The sequence below is a fragment of the Sarcophilus harrisii genome, chromosome 2 (assembly GCF_902635505.1).
Source record: "Sarcophilus harrisii chromosome 2, mSarHar1.11, whole genome shotgun sequence".
In the NCBI taxonomy this organism is placed as follows: domain Eukaryota; kingdom Metazoa; phylum Chordata; class Mammalia; order Dasyuromorphia; family Dasyuridae; genus Sarcophilus; species Sarcophilus harrisii.
In genome coordinates this window covers 222,047,331-222,070,670 of record NC_045427.1, presented here as the reverse complement: position 1 = coordinate 222,070,670, position 23,340 = coordinate 222,047,331, and the positions used below count along the sequence as shown (strand labels likewise).

Below are 23,340 nucleotides of genomic sequence, written 5' to 3'. Positions count from 1 at the left end.
TGATCTTATTTCATCGATCACTTTACAAACATTAACTTACTAAATATTAACAGTTTGTTGAGGAGCATATTACAGGATTCCAGATCTCAAGATGGAAGAATCCTCCTTTTATAGATGGGGAAACTGAGGTCCAGAGAAATCAAGAAGCTTGCCTAAGGTTGCAAGTGTTGCAGGCATCCAAGGCAAGATGTGGCTCCTTCTACTGCATTATACCAGTATATACCAGATCTGGAGATCTGGAAATGGCCTCAAATAATCCTTTTCTTAATTATCAGTCTCTGCTCATGGTATATAAATGCTTATTGACTTGCTCTGCCATTTTCTAATAGAAGGAACATTGGCTTTAGAGAGAAAGGACTCGAATCCTTGCTCCGTTTTCTTAGTCCCTGTCCCACTTTAGGTAATCCACATTTTTTCTCTGGTCCTCAATTTCTCCATCTTTAAAATAAGAGAGTTGGCAATTCTTGGTAAATTAAATTATACATAAAGCACATGATCCTGCCCTCCCCCGCCAAAAAAAATTGGAAAGGAAGAATTAAACTAAATGATCTCAAAGCTCCCTTCCAACTCTTAAGCTTGTGATCTTCTGATCTCAGATCAGAGATCCCTTCCCAATTCTCAGTCTGGTAATCTTACTTCATAGAGCTCTTTACAAATATTAATATACTAAATTAAATTATTATACTAAATGCTAAAACTGTATTAGCATCCCTGCTTTGATGGAATCACTCCCATGTTGAAAGTTTCTGGGTCTAGTTCTGTGTTTTGGCTGCTAGGAGGCTTGGGGCTATCCTTCCTTCCTTCTGCAGGGACTGAGGGGAAAAAAGCCTGGCCTTAGCCCCAGGCTGCCGGGGGCCTGGACTTGAGGGCGGGTGGGGGAAGGGAGGGCTGAAGTTGGCAGCCCTAGGACTGCAACAGAAGAAGGTGGGGTGCAGAATTGTGTGTTCTCGTGCAGAGGGAGCTTGGGAGCTAGAATGCAGTGGCTTGGGGTGGGGGAAGGAAAGAAACCCAAAGTTGGAGAGAGGGATTGGCAGGCCAGTGTGGGAGTTAAGACCTGAATAGCAGAGGGTGCATAGTTTAGGATGCAGGAGGCATGATCAGCACCACAAGTAAGAACGGGCAGGGGGAGAAGCCCCCGGGGTTTCCCTCCTGCCTTCCTTCCATCTTGAATGGGAAAAAGAAGTGCCGAGGCCCAAGAGACTTATTCCTAGATCTTGCTGCATTATCTAAACCTGACGTTTACTTTGGTATATTGTAGAAATGGAGTTACTGGGGCTACTTGTATCCAACCTGTAAGGAACCAAGAGGCTGTGGAATGTAAGCTCTTTGAGGGCAGGGATGATTTGTCTTTGTATACATACCCCAGCCCCTAGCACGGGAGCAGGTAGATAGTAGGTGCCTAATAAATGCTTATTGATTGGTTGATTGACTATCTGATGAGTAGTGGGAAGCATCCTAGATTTGGAGGAGAAACTTGTACCACCCCTGGTTTTGTTATTTACTATAACAGGGTAGCTGTGCTTGCTCTTTTTATGTGACCCCTGAGCACATTGCTTCATCTCTTCTGGCCTTTGTTCCCTCTTTTGTCAAATGAGGGGGTTGGACCACAGCAAGAGTTCTTAACCAGGAAAGGGAAAGATTTCGGAGGTCTGTGAGCTCGAATGGGAAAAAAATAATGTCTGTATTTTCACTAATCTGTTCCTGAAATTTAGCATTTCCTTCCATTTTTAAATTAAACAACACACACAAAAATAAATCAATCTGTTCTGAGAAGGGGTCCCTAGGCCTCCCCAGACTGTCAAAGGGATTCATGACACAAGAAAGGTTAAGAATCCTGAGACTGGAAGATTCTGAAGAAATCTAACTCTAACATTGTATGGTAATTAATAATGACATAGGTGAATACATTGGTGAACCACAGTATTAACCTGCATGGAAACACATCTTGTTTCTTCTAACTTGTCTTCTTTAACATTCAGACCATAGTATTAACATGCATGGAAATAGACCTTGCTTCTTTTACTTGGATTCTTTAACATTCAAATGCAAAACTAAGAAAGGGAAGCCATGGCCTTGTCCTAGGAGTTCTGAAATTTAGAGAGTGCTGATGGTACTTGTAGTACTTCAGCAGTTTAGAAACCACTGAGTTAAGTATACAATTGCCAATAATAAGAATAAAAATTAGGGAGGCTGTTATATGGCACACTCCCCATATAGCCCCACCTATTTGTTCCTATTTTCATTTCAATGCCTTCCCCCTTGATTTTGAAATAGGCTCTTCAATGGTGACTGCACACAGTATGAAGTTCCCTCTCATTCCCTTACAGCTGATGAATCTTTACATTTTTTTTTTTTTTTTTTTTTTTTGCTGAGGCAAATGGGGTTAAGTGACTTACCTGTGTTAAGTGTCTGAGGTCATTTTTGAACTCTGGTCTTCCTGACTTCAGGGCTGGTGCTCTATCCACTGTACTACCTACCTTCCCCTGAATCTGTTTTTTAAAAACCAATTCACATGACTGGAGTCAGGGAGACCTGAATTCAAATACAACCTCAGACATTTACTAACTGTGTGATCCTGGACAAGTCAATTAACCTGATTTGAGGGCATATTTTGGGTTACTTTTCCAAAGTGTAAAAAGTCATTTATTACAGCTCTCTCAAACCCAAGTATGAATTCAACATGAACTAATGGGGGGCAACAGCCCTGGGAGACTTTGCTTCTAGACCTGAGGTAGTCCTGATGTAACCTCAGGTAAATAACTTCCTTTGTATAGGGGGCCTCAGTTTTCCCAGCTCTAAAATTAGAAAGTTGAGCTAGATCATCCTGGAAGTCTCTTTCCTTCTGGACATTTTACAAGTCTAAATCAGATTCTATTGAAGACAAAAATCTTAAATCTGTGATCTGATCAAAATTGGATCAGTGTTTCCAGGAGAGGGTTTGATAGTCTGGTCCCACACCCAGCCGCAAAGCCACCTTTGGGTGTGAGCGCCCCATCGTGCTTCTACTTCCTCATTCTTCAAGCTGAATTTTATCCCGGGATTTCAGGCAAATCACTTTCCTTGTCTGGACCTCAGTTTTCTCCTCAGTAAGGCAGGGAGTAAAAATGATCTCCATGTCCTCTGACACGGCATGGTCTAACTTATGGAGTTATTGATGCTGGGATAGGAAATTGCTCTTTTTGTTAATAAAATCCATTTTACAATGGATCTTTTGATTTGGGCTCTGACAGATTCCCTCCATCCTGCTGAGAGGAAAACTAAAATAACTCACCCAGGGGTGCAGAGAACACTGAGTTGGATTTATCTTCTTCTGTCCCTTAGATCTTAGGGCTATCAGCTCCATTCTGAGCCTTAAATCAGAGAATATTAGAAGTTAGAGAATAATTTGATGGAAGACCCTTATTTTACAGAGGAATAAACTAGTAGCCCAGAGACAGGAAGGGACTTGCTCAGAGTCACTCGGTCAGCAGCAGAACAAGGATTAAAGATCAGATAATCTGCCTCCCCATCCTGAACTCTTCCCTTTATAGAGATGTTGGTCTCGGCCATAAAACTCTTATAATTGAGAAATGTTTAACAAATAAATAAAAATACAATAATTTGTGGTTTTCCAAGTCAATATGTCCCCAGAGACTTGTTTCTACTTGAGTTCTACATTACTGCCTCTTTCTAGTAAATGATTATCTAGGTAAATGGAGCCTCATTTTTATCATTAGATATCCCTAACGTACTCAAACTGATGGGGGAAAAAACCCCTATTCCTCCTAATTCCTATATGTGACTATCTCACATTTAATGGGCTACTGGACATGGACTGAGTGCTCAGCATTCTGCTCAACTGTATGGGAAGACAAAGGCATATGCTGAAATCCTTGCCTTCAGGGAGCTTCCTCTCTAGCTGGGAAGACAATCCACAAAACAATTAGAATTGAAATATAGGATGGAATAACAACATTTACTTATTAAGCAGTTAAGAAGGGAAGCAGAAAGGTATATTGGAAAGAAAACTCGCCTGCGTTCAAATCTCACCTCTGGTGTTTATTCCTTGTGTGATCCTTAGGCTAGATCCATGAACAAGAGGAGTCAGACAAAACGGCCTCTGAGGTTCTTCCCTACTTTGAGTCTGTGGTACTAAGTTCAGAGATCTATGTTAGGCACTAGGGAAGACAAACAGTTTAGAGAAGATACAGTATTTGTCTCATGGAATTTGTGATCTAGGGTCACCATAAGACACCAACACAGTGGATTTTTATTGCTGTTTGCATATTCTAGTTAAGTGTCAAAAGAATATGGAGAAGGAGGGAGAAAAAGTTGAGCAACCGTGGGCTAGTTGTGGTCGGGGAGGACTTTGAAAGTGTGGTTGAACAAGGCTTTGTAGGATGAACAAGATTGTGCAGAAGGAAGGCAGAGAATAGCAGTCTGGATCATTCACCTACTGTGCGCCAGGCACTTCAATAATCCCGGAGATACAAAGAATGTCAGAAGACAAGCCCTGCCCTCAAGGAGTTTACAGTCTGAAGGGAAAGTGGAGAGAACAGAGTGGGCAGAGGCACGGAGATAAGAGCCAGCCTGTTTTGGATGGGGGAGCAAAGAAGATGGAATCATGGGCTTAGTGGAGGTGAACCTGGAGAGCAGCGACTAGCCAGCAGGAGGGCCTGTCTCCCTTCACACTTACCATGGCCCTGGGTCAGGAAAGGGAAGGAGCTTCACCCTTCCCAGACTCTGAAAGGCACTGTTGAAACTTTTGCCCCTTCATCTTGACTGCCCTTTTTGGCTGAAGCATTTTTGTTCTTTAGCTGCAACTAAACACTTTGCACTTTCTTAAACAATCCCCTAATTCTTTGTGGGCCCTGGCCAGATGGATAAATAGGCCAGCTTAATTCATGGGGACACCTGACTGTTTAGCAAGTGGCTGCGTGCTGTTCCCACTGCAGGGAGTAAGATCACATTTCATAATCGAGCCAACAAGAATTGCATGGGAAGCCGCTGAACATCCCAGGATTCAATCTGGGAGCATCAGTATGCAGCACACAAAGTGAGGACCCGGCTGGCTGCCAGCCGGAGGACTCATGGAAACTAAGACAACTCTGAGTTACAACTTCACTCTTCACAGATTGGCTAAGATAACAGAAAAAGATAATGATCAATGTCAAAAGGGATGTGGAAAAACTGGGACACTGGTGCATTGTTGGTGGAGTCGTGAATTGGTCCAAACATTCTGGAGAGCAATTTGGAACAATGTCCAAAGGACTATCAAATTGTGCATACTCTTTGATCCAGTGGTGTTTCTACTGAGTCTGTATTGCAAGGAGATCACAACAAAAGGGAAAAGGGTTCACATGTACAAAAATGGTTGTACAACCTGTTTTGTAGCGGCAAGGAACTGGAAACTGAGGGGATGACCATCAGGTGGGAAGTGATTAAATAAATTAGGATATATGAATGTTAGAGAATATTAGTGTTCTATAAGAAATGGTCAAGTGGATAATTTCAGAAAGGCTGAAGGGACTTACATGACCTGATGTTAAGTGTAACAAATAGAATCAAGAGAACATTTTACACAGCAACAACAAAATTATGTGATGAATAACTGTGGTAGACTTATCTCTTTTCAACAATGAAGTGATTCAGGCCATTTCCAACAGACTTGTGATGGAGAGAGTCTTCTACATCCAGAGAGAGGAATGCACAGGGCATCCCTTTTGGTTCTAAATTTTTCTCCAAAATGTCTGGATCAGTTCACAGGTCCATTAATGATGAATTAGTGTTCTAATTTTCTCACACTCTCTCCAATATTTATCATTTTCCTTTTTTGCCCTATTAGACAATCTAAGAGGTATAGAGGTATAAGGTGTTACCCCAGAGTTGTTTTAATTTGTATTTCTCTAATCAATAGTGATTTAGAACATTTTTCATATTATTATAGATAGCTTTAATTTCTTCATCTGAAAACTGTCTGTTTATATTCCTTGACCATTTATCAATTGGGGAATGATTTATATTCTTATAAATTTGATTCAGTTTTCTATATATTTGAGAAATAAAGCCTTTATCAGAGACACTTGCTATAAAAACTGTTCCCCAGCTTTCTGCTTCTAATCTTGGTTGCATTGGTGGTATTTGTGCAAACACTTTTTAATTTAATGTAATTAAAAGTATCCATTTTATATCCTGTGATCTCTGATTCTTGTTTGGTCATAAATTCTTCTTTCCCCATAGATTTGACAGGTAAACTATTATTTCCTCTCCTAATTTGCTTAATTTTATCCTTTAGATGGTAAGAGATATAGATATAAAAGTCAGGAATAAAAATTATAGATTTTGCCTACACAGAGGTGGTGTTTGCCGTTATGGAAGTGAAAGAATGATATTGTCAAAGAAGCGAAATAGACCATTTGGGAATATGTTAATTATGAAGAAAAAGGATGAGGTAAAGAAAGAGGGGTTAGAAAGGTACAAGGAAAATCAAATAAGATGTCTCTGAAGACAAAGGGGAAGAGATTATCTTAAGAGTAGTGTTGTTGGGGCGTAATAGGAGGACAAGCTACAGAGAGGTCACAGAGGATGAGAACAGAAAACATACTATTTGAACTGGCATTTAGGAAGTCAATTGTAACCTTTGAGAGAACATTTTGGGTAAGCATGGAAACTAGATAACATGTGATTGACTCGAAAGTAGATACTGAGGAAATAAAAGCACTGAATCTGTCCAGCAGCAGCATCTTGCCTTTTTCCCTGTCCTCTTTGTTCTTCTCTATGTACTCCCATGTTAGAATGTAAGTTCCCTGAGATCAGGGATTATCTCATGTTCATATTTGGATCTGCAGTGTGGGAAAAGTACTTGTGTGGAAACATGACGGGAAGATGGCAGGGGTACCTACCTAATTTGGCAGGGGGAGGGAGATGCCATTCTTATTTGATTGGCAAACTAAGGTTGCATCAAGAGATAAGAGATCCGGTTGTAGACGAAGAATAGGTTTAATATGAATGAGGAATAGGAGGAGTGGAATGAAAAGAGGCTGTAACTACAGATTAGAATTTCAAAGTTCTAGCTCTTGGAAATGGCAGAATCTAAGATGTGAGTAGATTTATGGTGACCTGGGAGAAGGAAGTTATTAAGGTAAGGAGATATTGTGGTTTGGTTGTTAGAGGGATCGTTAATTGGAAATTTTTAAAACTGATGAAAGGGCATGGATTAGAAAGACCAGGATCCAAGTACTAAGTAAGAAAGTACAGAGTTGGAAAAATTTTGAAGTTCAGGGGTGTTCTGGTAAATGTTTAACAACCAGCTCTCCAAAAATGTATCTACAACACATTAAGTTTAGTCTACATTATCACCACTTTCTCCATTGCTTTCTTAAGTCTAGACAATCAATAAAATAATAAATCAAGCCCTGATTGTAGTGCTTGCCAATTTCTGAGATGCAAATGCTCATACTGAAAGTTTAACAATTGGTTTTTGAGAATCAATTTGAATTGACCAACCTGTGGGGATGAGATAGGAATCTAGCAAAGGAGACTGAGGGGTGATCAGAAAGATAGAAAGAGAACAAAAAGAGAGTAGTATAATGAAACTCTAAAGAGGAGGGAATATCCAGGAGGAGAGGGGAGTTAAAAGTGTCACATGATAGAGACTTCAGGAAGGATGAGAATTGAGAAAAAGTCATTGGATTTGTTAATTTAAAGATCATTGGTATGCTTGGAGAAAGCAGTTTTAACTGAGTGATGGGTTTGGAAGAAGGATTGTAAAAGGCTGAGAAGTGAATGAGAGCAGAGAGGAACATTGAGTTTAGACAGTGGTGGGGTTTTTTTTGACTTTATAGTTTGATTCTGAATGCCATAGAGATGTAGGACAAAGCTTAAGGGGATGTAGAGAGGTTGGCCTTAGCAAGAAAGGTCACTTCATTAGAGTGTAAAGGAAAAAAGAATAAGAGATGATGTAAAATAGAGAGATCTATGATGCTGTGTTTCATCAACTTTTCAGTCCAGGACCAGGCAAAATATTCATCTGTGTGGGATAGTGTGGGATACTTCAGGAGAGAAAAAAAGATGTGGAACAATTATTAGGGATAATGGGATAGAGAGACAATTAGGAAGGAGTAAAGCTCTACTGCAGTGGTGGTCCAATCACATTCAGAAAGCATAAATTTATAATGGACCCAGTCAGTTCCTCTACATGACTTCCTGTTTAAAAGCTGTTTAAAAGCTGAAAGGGACCTTATTTAGAACATTGAATTCCATAACTGAGAGGAACCTTGGGATATGTAATATTATAGGTGGAAGAGAGACTTAAAACACAGAATATTGGTTAGAAGGATCCTTAGAATTTTATTCTTCTAAAATAGTACTATTTTCATATTTTCTAGAATTCAGAACTATTCTAGAAGAATAAAATTCTAATGACCTTTCCAACAAATATTCTGTGTTCTAAGTGATATGTAAATGATATGTAAATTATAGATAAAATCCATACCTCCCCAGCTCTAGACCAGCAGAACATCAAAAAATATTGATAATTTTTGTATGATAACACTGAAATTTTACCAATTATTTTGGATATAATTTGGATATAATGTTAATGAATTAATCCCAAAGTGGCACAGATATGAATTGGTTTATTTTCTCAAAAAATGCTATAAAAATGAGAAGAGACTTTCTTGTACCTTAGAAATTCTCTGTTCCATTGGTTCTCAAAGTCTAGTCTCTGAGACCCTCTCAGGAGCTCTATGACCTCAAATTTATTTTCATAATAATGCTAATACTTTTTAATTTTGAATATGGAAAATATTGTTAGACACAAGAAATGCAAACCAAAGCCTTTTTGGGAATCTTTGATAACATTTAAAAATGTAAAATGGTCTTGAGATCAAAATATTTGAGAATGACTGATCTAATCCATCCTTTTCATTTGCAAAGAGTTCAACTTTTTGAAAAAGACTCAGAGGAAAGTTATTTGTTCCAGGTTCTACAGCAAGTCAGTTGCAAAGCTGGGGCTGGAAGCCAGGGCTTCAGATTCTCAGGCCAATGACCTCTTCTTTGTTAAAGTTTGCTTCAGTGCCCTAATATTAAGGGATTCAAGTTAGAATGGGCAAGATCAGTTTCCTCATTCAAACAAGTCCTGTGGGTTCATAGAAGAGTTCACCTTTGCTCCTATTTTAGTCTTGTAATGTAGGGCCCTTATCAGGGATAGGACACTGGTAGCCCTGAGGATTCAGTTTCTTCAGCATTAAAAGCCACTGCCTGAATTAGTGATTAAGAACCTTAGGCCATTTGGGGATAGTGACACCTGAGCCCAGAAAATATGAAGGCAGGTGCCAATATTTCCCTCTTCCTCTTCCAGGTTCAATGAGAAAGTACAGTTATGACACACAGTACTTTTCTTCTCTGGGTCAGGAACAGATAATTTTCTGCCTTTTATTTCTGGCCAACTTTTTTTTTTAATTGAACCTGGAGTTTGAAACTCGATCAATATGTCAGCAACTGTTTTTAATCTAGTACTTGCTATTTGTTTTGGCCCTGTGCTGGGCACTGTGGGCATCTAAGAATTGTAGATAGTCAGATCTAATTTGCAGTGGGACAATTGGGGAAAATGTCATTTTCCCTCTCTGCATCCCCGTTTCCTCATTTGTTGTATGATAGCTAAGACTAGGTCATCTTTAAGGTCTCTCCCGTAGACTCACTGATTATTCAATGTTTAGAGTTTTTGTTACAAGTCTTTCTCTACGCTAGTCCATTTTCCACTCAACTGTCAAATTAATCTTCCTAAAGCCCAAGTCTTATCATTTCATACTCCCTGCTCCAAATAAATAAATTCCCCTGGCTCCTTATTATCTCCAGTATCAAATATGAAATCTTCTGTGCAACACATTCAAACCCCTTCATAACCTGACCCCTTTCTACCTTTCCAGGATCCTTATGCCTTCTACCTCGATGTCCCATGACCCAAGGACACTGACTTCTGCTGTTCTTCACACAAGACACTCCATCTTCTGACTGCAGACATTTCTCCTGGCTGTCTCCCAGGCCCAAAATCCTCTCTCCTCACCTCTGCCTTCTCACTTCCCTAGATTCCTTCGAATTCCAGCTAATATCCCACCTTCTACAGTAGCTTTGTCCAAACCTCTTTAATTACTGTGACTACTCTTGTTGATTATCTCCAATTAATACTCTGTATAGTTTGTTTGTAAATAGCTGTCATGTTATTTCCCTCATTAATCCATGAGTTCCTTGAGCACAAAGGCTGTCTTTTGCCTTTTTTGTATCTGGGGTTTAGCTCATTGCCAGGCATGTATTAGCTACGTAATAAATGTTTGTTGACTTGTCTCAGAGCCCTTGGCTCTGACATTTCATGTTACCTTTTCTCTTGGACTCACCATTTATGTAAAGTGGCCTAGGCACTGTGTCCTGTACAAGATGTCCCATCTCTGGCCTCAAGGCCTTTTCCAATGTCTTGGAATACAGCAAGAAATTTTGAGTGAACAAGCATTTATTAAACACTTAATATGTCCTGTATCATGGCATCATTTCCAGGACGTTGTGGTTGTTTTAGAAAATAAAGGGTAAACAACAATAATGACAATATGTCCCAGCCACTGTGCTTATCCCTGAATATTCCAAGAAAGGCAAAAGATAGGAACTCATAACCTAATGGTGCAATGCAAATAACTATACATTCAAGTTACCAACCAGGTACTCCCTTCTCTATTTTACTCATTTGCCACATTACTGCCACTCCCATCATCAATTACTTTGCATTTTTTTAAGATATATTTGGATTTATCTGTGTATTTGCTATTTCTTCCCAGTAGGATGCAGACTTGTGCATTAAAGGCAGAAACTATTTCTATTTTGCCTTTTCTATTCATAAAACCTAACAAAGTTCCTGAAATATGTTCAATCATATCAGACTCTTCGTGACCCCATTTGGGGTTTTCTTGGCAAAAATTCTGGCAAAAAACCCTTCTCCAGCTCATTTTACAGATGAGAAAACTGAAGCCAGCAGGATCAAGTGACTTGCCCAAATAGTATCTGCAGCTACATTTGAACTCAGATCTTCCTGATTCTATGCCTAGTTCTCTATCCATTACACCATCTAGTTGCTGTCTGACATATAGTAAATGTCCAATAAATATTTATTGAATAAATGAACATTAGTGTTAAAGAACACCCAGAACAAGAACTGGAAGGAGCCTCAGAACATAGAGTACCAAGCTTAGAAGGGGAATTACGGATTGTTTAACCTTTTTTGGTGATGAAAGTCCAGAGATGTCCAAGGTATATAACCATATTTAGAGTCAGAAGAATTGAATCTACCTACTATTCATTTAATCATAGGTTAATCATTTATGCTTTGTGTCTTGGTTGCTTTATCTGTAGAACAAGGAGAATGGACTAGACTATCTGTTGGATCTTTTCTAGCTCTAAATCTATGGATGGATAGAGGAAGCATGTGTGTGGATGGAGGCGACAATTTCCCATTTCAATTCTGCTTTGGCTCCTGAGGAAAAGGATTCTAGGATTTCTCCTTTCTCATATGAATAAGAGAGGTCCTTGTTGGACTGCCCCTGTGGTTTTGAACACTCTGCTTACAATCTTAACAACTTTTAATAGGCTTTGCCTGCTTTTTTTGATCGCATTAAGAATGAAAGACCACTTTCTTTCTTCCCTCAGCCATCCATTTTTCCAGAGGACTTGGGGGATAAACTCCAGCTATAGTGAGCCAGGATAGTTTAGATGCCATCTAACTTGGAAGATGCTGGGGTAGTGACAGGGTATGGAGAGGGGGATGAATTGCAAGATCATTCAAGTCTCCTTAACAAGTATGATTGCTATTTCTATAGCCCTTTAAAAATTTCAAAGCACTGTCCTCATAAAATCCCTACGAAACATAGAAAAAAGAAGGGAAAGGGAGCAAACATTAAGTACCTACTGTGTGCCAGGCACTATGCTAAGCACTTTAAAAATATTATCACATTTGATCTTTGCAACAACTGTACTTTTAATCCCCGTTTTATAGTTGGGGAAACTGAGGCAGACAGAAGTTATAGTGACTTGCCTATGATCATACAGCTAATGAGTATCTGAACTTCAGGTATTTATGACGTCAGGTCCATTGTCTTATTCACTCTACCTCCTAGTTGCCTTGTTAAGAGAACAAAAGCTATAATTCTTATTTAATAGTTGAAGAAAACTGAATCACAGAAAAGTTAGATGACTTACCTATGTGTCAAATCCAGAATGTTATTCATTCATTCAACAATATTTATTAAGTAACCACTATGTTCAAAGCACTTTGCTAGGTACTAAGTATACAAATACAAATACCATATCATATATATGGTTTTTGTTCCCAAAAAGCTTATAGTTTCATAAGAGTTGTAATTATAAATGACATTGACTCTTTTAATTTTGCAAAGTACTTTATGCACATGATCTCATTTCACCATTCCCACCCTTTTAACTAAGTACTACAAAGTGTCATTATTCTATTTTTCAGATGAGGAAACTGAAGTTTTCAGAGGTTAAGTTCTTAAAAGCTCATAACCACAGAGCTAAAAAGCACCTGCAGAATTTGAATCCAGGTCTTCTTGTCTCAAAGTCCTGTAACCTACATTTTGGAGACATTAGGAGACATTGACTCTGATAGGGAAAAAAGACACATGTTCAGATAGTTATGATAGAAAGGAGAATGATATGTGTACAGTGGCAAAGTCCAAGCAAAGGACTGGGAAATTTTAGGAAGGAGGAATCATTTTCATCTGGGGCTTTTTGAGAAGGCTTTGTGGAGGAGTTAGAAACTCAGATGGATCTTGATGGAGGGAAGGAAGAGAACTCAACAGATAGAGATTGCAAGGGAAAATCTGTGACATGAAAAATGGCAAAGACACATAGAGAAGAAAAGGCAGGTGACAACATGGGAATACGGAGTCATCCATTTGCGTTGGTATTTTGGGTATAGGAGAGGAAACAATGGAATTGTGGAAGATCTTAAATGCCAAAAGTGTGAGTTTCAGCAGTTTGATGGGCATTGAGAAGTCTGTGTCTAGTATAATGGAAAGCTTAGAGGCTCTATTTGAATCCTGGATCTATTAGTTATTTTCTAGGTCTGTTAATCTTTCTGGGGCCCCGTTTCCTCATATAAAACATGAAGGTATTGAACCAGATAGTTTTTTTTAGCATTCATTTTTATATAAATATTTGAATTCCAAATTTTCTCCCTTCCTCTTTTCCTCCCCTTCCCTAAGATAGTAAACAATTTAATATAGGTAATATACATGCCATCATATAAAACATATTTCCATACAATCATGTTGTGGAAGAAGATTCAGAACAAAAGAAAAAACCATAAAAAATAAAGTGAAAATATTCAATCTGTAATGAATGCTTCAATCTGCATTCATTCTCCATCAATTCTTTCTCTGGATGTGAATAACATCTTTCATTATGAGTCTTTTGGACTTGTTTCGATCATTGTATTGCTGAGAATAGTTAAGTTCATTAAAGTTGATCATCACATAATCTTGCTGTGACTGTGTGTTATGGGCCAGAACTCTGAATTTGAAACAAAGGATTCTTACAAGGTATTAAGTCAGTGGAATTGATAGAGACAATAATTATCTAATTTAGCATGGTTCAGTGTGATTGATTTAATCCTACTAGGAGATGTTATGGTCCAGAACTTGAAACAAGGTACTAGATGGAACTGAGGAGACAATGGTTAAATCTAGTTTAGTGTTGATTTAATCCTACAACAAATAATGGTTTCCTAGTGATATAATGATTGGTGTGTACTCAGTGTACAGCATATAAGCAAGAAGCTCTCAGGACCAGAGTAGACAAGCGCACTTAAAAGCTCTCGGAGGCTGAGACAGATTTATCTTCCACCTTTGTGGTGTCTGGAGGCTGAAGAGATTCAGAGGAAAGAGAAGGCGGCAAGAGCTCAAGCTTTCGGAATCAAGGAGAGAAATAAGCCTGTAAGAAAGCTAACTAGCCCCAGGAAAGGAGACAAGACTTGGAAAGAGACAATAAAGGATTTGGACTTTAACCTCTGACTACTCATGTGGTGATTACTGAATTGAAATGAAGGCTGCCTCCAGAGACCCCAGGAAAACCTCAACAGAAACCATCACATTTTAGAGAGAACATTACAACTGTGGACAGGGTTCTCCTGGTTCTCCTCACTTCACTTTGCATCAGTTCATGTGTTTTTCTATTTCATGTTTTTCTGAAATCTGCCTGCTTATCATTTCTTTATTGTTTCTGTGACAATTTTTTTTAATACACATTGCTTTATGAATCATGTTGGGAGAGAAAAATCAGAACAAAAAGGAGAAACCATGGGAGAGATAAAAAACAAAACAAAACAGAAAAAAGAAGTGAATATAGCATGGGTTGATTTATATGCAGTCTTCTTAATTCTTTTTCTGGATGCAGATGGCATTTTCTGTGCAAAGTCTATTGGGATTACTTTAGATCACTGAACCACTGAGAAGAACCAAGTCTTTCATAGTTGATCATCGCACATTCTTGCTGTTATTCTGTACAATGTATTCCTGGTTCTGCTTGTTTCACTCAGCAGCAGTTTGTGTAAATCTTTTCAGGCCTTTCTAAAACCAACTTGCTCATCATTTGTTATAGAATAATATTATTTCATTACTTTCATACACCACAACTTGTTCAGCCATTCCCCAATGGATGGGCATGCACGCATTTTCCAATTCTTTGTTACCACAAAAAGAGCTGCCACAAACATTTTTGCACTTGTGGGTTCTTTTCCCTCTTTTTATGATTTCCTGGGATACTGACCCAGTAATGGCACAGCTGGGTCAGAGGGTATGCAGAGTTTGATAGCCCTTTGGGCACAGTTGCAAATCGACAAACTTCATTTTTGACACTGACTCCAATAAGGGATTTGAAATATGCCAGGAACCTTGTCTCCTTGTCATTCATCTTCCCCCAAAAGCCATGTGACTTGTCCAAGGTTGCACAGTTACAGTGTATCAGAAAGCAGTACTTGAACTCAGGTCTTACTTGATTCAGTATCCAGCTTTCTTCCAACTAGAATCCCTCTCATACCGCTTCTAAACTTGGGGGCTGAGCAAGTTAATCTGAATAAACAGTATATTGTGACAGTTTCATTAAGAGACATGAGCTTCATTAAGAGAGTTACAGTGTCCAGAATGAGAAAGTTAACATGCCCACTATATAAAGAATGGGGTCCTGTTCTGACCCCATTGAAAGAAGTGTATACACCAAAATACTCTTGATGGAGTTGTGAACGATCTAGCCATTCTTGGAGAGCAATTTGCAATTATGTGTATAGGACAAATGTTCATACCCCTCGAAGCAGCAATTCCACTGCTACATCTGTATCCCAAAGAGATGTCAAAAAGGAAAATGCCCCATATATATATTTATAGCTGCTCTTTTAGTGGTGGCAAAAAAACAGGAAACTGGTGGATGTCCAGTTGGCTGAACAAGTTGTGGTGTGTGAATGTAATGAATACTGTTGTTCTGTATGAAGTGATGAGCAAGTAGATTCAGAAAAGCCTGGAAAGACTTACATGAACTGATGTTGAAGTAAGTGAAACCAAGAGATCATTATACATATATTTTTTCTTCTCTCTTTTTTTTATTATAGCTTTTTATTTACAAGTTATAAGCATGTATAATTTTATAGCACTGACAGTTGCAAAACCTTTTGTTCCAATTTTTCCTCTCCTTCCCCCCATCCCCTCCCCCAGATGGCAGGTAGACCAATACATGCTAAATATGTTAAAGTATAAATTAGATACAATATAAGTATACCTGTCCAAACAGTTATTTTGCTGTACAAAAAGAATCGGACTCTGAAATATTGTACAATTAGTCTGTGAAGGAAATCAAAAATGCAGGTGGACAAAAATAGAGGGATTGGGAATTCTATGTAGTGGTTCATAGTCATCTCCCAGAGTTCTTTCACTGGGTGTAGCTGGTTCAGTTCATTACTGCTCTATTGGAACTTATTTGGTTCATCTCATTGTTGAAGAGGGCCACGTCTATCAGAATTGATCATCATATAGTATTGTTGAAGTAAATAATGATCTCCTGGTCCTGCTCATTTCACTCAGCATCAGTTCACGTAAGTCTCTCCAGGTCTCTCTGAAATCATCCTGCTGGTCATTTCTTACAGAACAATAGTATTCTATAATATTCATATACCACAATTTCTTATAGAGAACACTGTACATATTAACAGCAATACTGTGACAATCAATTATGATAGTCCTAGATTTTCTCAGCAATACAGTCATAAAAGACAATTCTAAAAGAACCATGAGGGAAAATGTTATCTACATTCAGAGAAAGAACTATAGAGTCCGAATGCAGATTGAAGCATACTATTTTCACTTTTTTGTTTTATCGTTCTCAGGGTTTTCCTCTTTTGTTCTGATTTTTTTTCTCATAACATGACTAATGTGGAAATATATTTAATACGATTGTATATGTATAACCTATATCAGATTGTTTGCCATCTTGAGGAAGGGGAAGGGGAAGGAAAGAGGAGGGAGGCAAGAAGAGGAAAAGTATGAAACTCAAAATCTTATAAAAATGAATGCTGAAAATAATCTTTAAATGTAATTAGAAAAAGATAAAATACTACTTAAGAATTTCGGATTCAAAAGAAATTAGTTTGGCCAGTTTTGAATAGTCTGCATTAGGAATCTTAGGAAGAAGAAGGATATAACTGGGATGGTGAGTGTCTCTGTCCAATACCATGGTTGTGGTACTTTATATATGGGGCTTTGCAAAAGAATTCAATTTGTCTAAGCATTTTTGGTGGCAAAGAGGATAGAGTGCTGAGTCTGCAGTTAAGAAGATCTGAGTGCAAAGGCAGCCTCCGTAACATACTTGTTATGTAATCTAGCCAAGTCACTTAGCCTCTGTTTGCCTCAGTTTCCTTGAATATAAAATGATGATAATAATAGCACTTAATTTGAATAGTTGTTGTAAAGATTAAATGAGATAATATTTGTAAATGTCTTTGGCACAGTTCTTGAGCACACACTGGGTACAACAGAAATACTCCTTCCCTTTTTCTCATGACTTTGCTTCTGGGAAATCATTTTGCGGTAGGGCATCCTATGCTCTTTTCAGAGAACCGTCAAATGTGAATATCCTGTTCCAGGATGAACTTTTAAGAATGGGAAAGAGTTGGCATTGAGCACTCATTAAGCTATGATGAAACTTTTCCTGGGTTTGCCCCTTGCTCTGCCTTTTCCTGGCAGACTTATCCATATACCTCCTCCCCTTTCCACATGCCCCAAGTGCAGGGGCAGCAACTCTAAATCAGTCTCCCAGGCTGTGAGCCAGACAACATGACCTTAGCTGATTTCCAGGCACTTGTGAATAATTTGTAAAGGCGATGGCAGGACTGTGGGTGCCCAGCGCAGAAGGAACTCTCCTAATGAGCAGGGCAGACAGCTGTTTATAACATCTGCTAATGAGCCTATTCGGTCATGCTCTCTCTTGGCAACACTGGCTTGGACCAGACTGGATTCTTGGTTAGTTGGAAAAGTCCTTGGGGGCTTATTTTACCTGCTACAGAGTAGAATGATATTGTGGAGTTTGTTTTCTTTATTCTGTGTTCTAAGGGTGTTCTCAGCTCTAACATTCTGTATTCTAAGTGCCTTCCCTGCTCTGACATGCTGGCAATCCACTAGATTAGAACATGGAAATGTCTCCAGTCTCTTTTTAGACAAAATAGAACTCTATTTTTCACAAAAGAAAACTTTTCAGGAGGTATTTTTGGATTCTTCAAGGCAGGATTTTTCTACATCTATCACCTGCCATGATGGGGGGGTTTTGGCCTCTACCCCTTATCATCAAGTATTTCTTTCATATAGCAAGCTCACCTCCTATGTTTTTCCCTTTGGGAAACATTTTTCTTTCTTACTATTTAGAAACATGAGACCATATCCAATGTTAGAGCTGGAAGTGGTTGCAGAATATAGAATATAAATTGTCAGTGCTGGAAGGTACCCCAGAAATGATGTAGCTCAACCACCTGCAGAGGGTGAGTCCCGTTTTCCTTGTCTTCCTTTTCCTTATTGTGCCTTTGAGTCTCTGAACATGCCTTTTGCCAGTGGGCAAGCTGGTATCAGGTCCTGATACCCTACTCACAGTTCTTTAGCTCAGACCATGCTCTCACCACAGGCTTGTGGACACACAGGGAGAGTAAAGGTTTAGGATGGGTTGGTATTGGGAGCAGATGAGGAGGTAGGCTATGGGATTTGTTAGAGATGGTTCAATCTCTGAACTCCTCGTTCTAGGAAAAATGGGATCTTCTTGCTATTTCTCTTTTTTTCTAAGAAAGGGGCAACCTTGGGAGCATTGGAAAAAAGTACCTTACCAAAACTAGTTTTTGTGGCAGTCTGGCAATCATCTCATAGCTCAAAAATTAACCACCTGACATGGCATTTTCCCTTTCCCTCCCCAGGTCTGTTTATTTTGCCCCTAAATACCTAAACTTTAATCTCTCTGTAATTGTGCTTTTTTTTAAATGACTAGAGGGGATTTAAGGTTCAGAAGAATTGTAGACTTCCCTGGAAGAAATAGGGCATAGTGGAGAGTCAGGAGACCTGTGGTCAAAGTCTGGGGACCTTGTGCAAATGATTTCCCTTCTTCGGCTTGTTTTGTATTCTTTAAAATGGAGGAGTTAGATGAGATGATTTTTAAAGATGTTTCAAGATCTGACTTTCTGAATTTTAAGATTCCTCTGAGCTCTCAGATCTTTTGTTCTAACTTCCAACTTTAACATTCTAAGTCCTAAGGTACCTTCTTCTATCCTTTAAAATCTCTCCATTTCCAACCTTCTAAACTTTGTGTTCAAATGTTCTCTCTAGCTCTGATATTTTTTCTTCTGTGGTCTAAAACATCCTCCATTCTTATTTTCCGTAATTCTCAGTGGGACACCTTTCTTTTTATAATTATCCTTTTTTATTATGAATGTAGTAATCATCAATAAGAACAAACATTTCAATATGACAAAGAAGAAAAAATATATGCTACTATGAACTTGTTACATAGTTTGTTTTTAAGTGTATATTAAATTTAAAGGAACAACAAAATTACCCTTTGTGTCCCCTTTTGGAATTATTTTTGTTTTTGTTTTGTTTTGTTTTGTTTTCCCTTCCTCCCTGACTCCCTTCTTTCCTTCCCCTTTCCTCTACCTGCCTCTCTTTTCTTCTTTCCCTTCCTTCCTTCCTTCCTTCCTTCCTTCCTTCCTTCCTTCCTTCCTTCCTTCCTTCCTTCCTTCCTTCCTTCCTTCTTTCCTTCCTATCTTCCCTCTTCTCCTTTCTTTCCTGCTCCTCCCTTTGCTCCTCCTCTTCCTTCCCTCCCTCATTTCCTTCTCTCTCTTCACATTTCTAACATTACTCACTAATTCATTCTTCACCAATAGAAGCCCTCATATATATATATATATATATATTATAACTTTGTATTGACAGAACCCATGCCAGGGTAATTTTTTACAACATTATCCCTTGCACTCATTCTGTTCCGACTTTTCCCCTCCCTCCCTCCACCCCTCCCCCAGATGGCAAGCAGTCCTATATATGTTGAATATATCACAGTATATCCTAGATACCATATATGTGTGCAGAACCGAACAGTTCTCTTGTTGCACAGGGAGAATTGGATCCAGAAGGTAAAAATAACCCGGGAAGAAAAACAAAAATGCAAACAGTTTACATTCATTTCCCAGTGTTCTTTTTTTGGGTGTAGCTGCTTCTGTCCATCCTTGATCAATTGAAACTGAGTTAGATCTTCTCTTTGTCAAAGAAATCCACTTCCATCAGAATACATCCTCATACAGTATCGTTGTTGAAGTATATAATGATCTCCTGGTTCTGCTCATTTCACTCAGCATCAGTTCATGTAAGTCTCTCCAAGCCTCTCTGTATTCATCCTGCTGGTCATTTCTTACAGAACAATAATATTCCATAATATTCATATACCACAATTTACCCAACCATTCTCCAATTGATGGGCATCCATTCATTTTCCAGTTTCTAGCCACTACAAACAGGGCTGCCACAAACATTTTGGCACATACAGGTCCCTTTCCCTTCTTTAGTATCTCTTTGGGGTATAAGCCCAGTAGTAGCACTACTGGATCAAAGGGTATGCACAGTTTGATAATTTTTTGAGCATAGTTCCAAATTGCTCTCCAGAATGGCTGGATGTAGTCACAATTCCACCAACAATGCATCAGTGTCCCAGTTTTCCCACATCCCCTCCAACATTCTGCATTATCTTTCCCTGTCATTCTAGCCACTCTGAGAGGTCTGTAGTGGTATCTCAGAGTTGTCTCAATTTGCATTTCTCTGATTAATAATGACTTGGAGCATCTTTTCATGTGGCTAGAAATAGTTTCAATTTCTTTGTCTGAGAATTATCTGTTCATATCCTTTGAGTTCATATCAACTGGCGAATGTAAACCCTCTCTTATAACATATAAATATAGCTAAGCAAAACTATATGAGTGATGTCTATAAACATAGATTTCATTTGACATCTTTGGTTCCATCTCTTTGGTAAGTAGGCAGTCAAAATAGCTTTCTAAACCTCAGTAGAACAAGCCTATAAAAATGAGTCAATTCTCTTGGCCACATCAACCTTTTCTTTCCTGAAAGTTTATCTCTGAAAAGAACTGTGGCTAAAGAAAAAACTCAAACCCTCCTGATTTCAAAATCATTTGCAAAGTGACTAGGTAACCAGTAGAGTTAAATTTAAAAATGGAAACCTTCATTCTCACTAGGATCTAGGCTGTTACATGGATTGTCACCTGGGTTTCTCAGCACTTAGAACCCACCCTTGTATTCTCTTTTAGCATACACTGCCTGGGAAGGATTCCTAGCTCCAGTGATGAGCACTTTGAGCTTTGGCTAGGTAATGTGGTCTCTAGGGTCATTCAGTGAATCAGCACAGAGCAAAGAATGAATAAGAAATTTAATTCCAGGGTGCTTAATTGTGACCTTCACTTGTTCAGGAGATTTCTTCCCATTGAAGAGCTAAATGATCCTGTCACTGAAAGTCAGTGCCAATCTTTTCTCTGCAGGGGCCTGGGAAAAGCTGAGGGACAGAAGGAGCTGACCAGAGGAGGAAGGGTATGGCTTTTGTTAATTCCAGATTAGTTGCCTTGGACAGCTTTCTGGCTTAAACCCTAAAATCCTTCATGAGTCTGGATTCCCTTCTCCATGGGAAGCCCTAAGAGGACTGGGAAGCTATGTGGGGGTCACCATGGCTGTACTCCAATTCCTAACCTGATCATGTAGAAAAACTCTCCAGACTCACTACAGTAGCAGCGGCATCAGCCATAGGGGATATGTATATTGGGGTTATGGAAAGACCCCCAGACACAAGGTTGCATCAAGAAATCTTGGCTCAAGTCCTGATAGCAACCTTGGGCATGTCATTTCCTGTATGTAGAACTCAGTTTCCCCCTCAATAAAATTGAGGGTCAAACTGGATGATTTCTAAAGTTCTTTCTAGCTATAGCATTCTTAGTTCTAAAGATCCTTCCCAACTAACTTTTCTCCGTTTTAAGGTCCCTCTTAATTCCAACATTTTATGTTCTAAAGTCTCTTCCAAATCCAACATTCTCTAAAGTCCCTTCCAGTTTCAACATTTTATGTTCTAAGGTCCCTTCCAGCTCCGACACTCTATCTTCTAAAGTTCCTTCAACTTCTAACCTATGTTCTAAGATCCTTCATGTTCTAAGATTCCTTATAACTCCAACATTCTAGGTTGGATGATCCCTTATAGGTCCAACATTTTGTGCTCTGTGGTTCCTCAAGTTCCAACCTATGTTCTAAGATCCTGTATGTTCTAATGTTCCTTATAATTCCAACCTTCCATGTTCTAAGATCCCTTCCAACTCTATCTATGTTCCAAGGTCTCTTCCAACTTCAACATTCTGGGTTCTGTAGTTCCTTCAAATTCTAATCTATATTCTAAGATCCCTCCCTACTCCAAGTGTCTATGTTTAAGGTTCCTTCTAGCTCCAACATTCTGTGTTCTAAGGGACATTCCAGATCTGACATGGATTCTGTATTTAAAGGGAGTCTCTAGTTTTTAAATATTCCATGTTTTCTGACCCATAAACTCTTTCTATGTTCTCTTCCCCAGGAAGGAAAATGCCTTTTTGTCATTCTGCTGATGGCGCTCTACTGGTGTACAGAGGCACTGCCCTTGTCGGTGACTGCTCTGCTTCCCATCATCCTCTTCCCTTTCCTGGGCATCTTGCCTTCCAGCAAGGTCTGCCCCCAATATTTCCTGGATACCAACTTTCTCTTCCTCAGTGGGCTAATCATGGCTTCTGCCATTGAGGAGTGGAACCTGCACCGGAGAATTGCCCTAAAGGTGCTAATGTTTGTTGGAGTCCAGCCAGCCAGGTAATAGCCTATACCTTCCCAGATGCAGAATCTAGTTCATGGTCTTTCTGGGCAACCCAGCCTGTTGGAAAGAGCTCTAGCCTGGGAATCTGCTGGACTCCCATTTGTGTTCTAGTACTGTATAACCAGGTGCTCTTGGGCAAGCCCCTTAAGCTCTGTTGGGCCTCTGTTATCACATCTGTAAAATGGATATCATCATCAGCCCTGGGTGAGTCTACCTATGTTACAGGCTTGTTGTGAGCATCTAATACTCCAATGCCCTATGATACTTTTTAAAAATCACATGAAGTAACGTAAACTTAATGTCAGAGCAGCAGTTCTCCAAGTGTGATCTGGTGACCTTTGGAGGTCCTTGAGACACTTTCAGGGGATCAATAAGGTCAAACTATTTTCACAATAATAATATGTTTAAATTGAAAATATAGTAACCATTGATAGATATAACCCACATATACAAAATCTCTTTGCGAGGTTTTCAATAATTTTTAAGAGTATAAATTGTCCTGAGACCAAAAACTGTATCTGTAGAAAATATAATAATAACATTCACATAGCACTTTTCAAGTTTTTCAAAGCATTTTACATATATAATCTCATTTGATTTTTACATGAAAGCTATGAATTAGGTTCTATCATTCTTATTTTAAAGATAAGGAAACTGAAGCTGAGACAAGTGACTTGTCATAAATCTAGTACAGCTGGGTCCCAATTAGTGTGTATGATGAATGTTGTGATAAGGTCACTATTTAAAGTTATGCAAAATATGGCCATTGGTTCCAACTCAATAGGAATATGCAATGCAAATTTGATTATGGTGACTACTTCAGGGGCTTGGTTTTTTATATTATTTGGGGACCCCACTGTTTCTGAGGCAGCATTTAAGCCCAGGCCTTTCTAAATC

At 38.9% G+C, this 23,340-nt stretch overlaps 1 protein-coding gene across 2 annotated transcripts in view; it reads left to right on the top strand.

Moving 5' to 3' along the window:
- The window catches only part of SLC13A3 (solute carrier family 13 member 3), a 76,728-nt gene that overhangs the window by 8,813 nt on the left and 44,575 nt on the right, over nucleotides 1–23,340 (top strand). The window contains exons 1-2 of one of the 2 annotated variants that reach the window (XM_031951570.1): nucleotides 21,096–21,152; nucleotides 22,174–22,439. In XM_031951570.1, the coding sequence (XP_031807430.1) occupies nucleotides 22,204–22,439 (236 nt within the window). In that variant the 5' untranslated portion in view covers nucleotides 21,096–21,152; nucleotides 22,174–22,203. Of the gene's footprint in view, nucleotides 1–21,095; nucleotides 21,153–22,173; nucleotides 22,440–23,340 lie in introns of those variants that run through there. The other variant, XM_031951571.1, reaches the window with a different exon arrangement.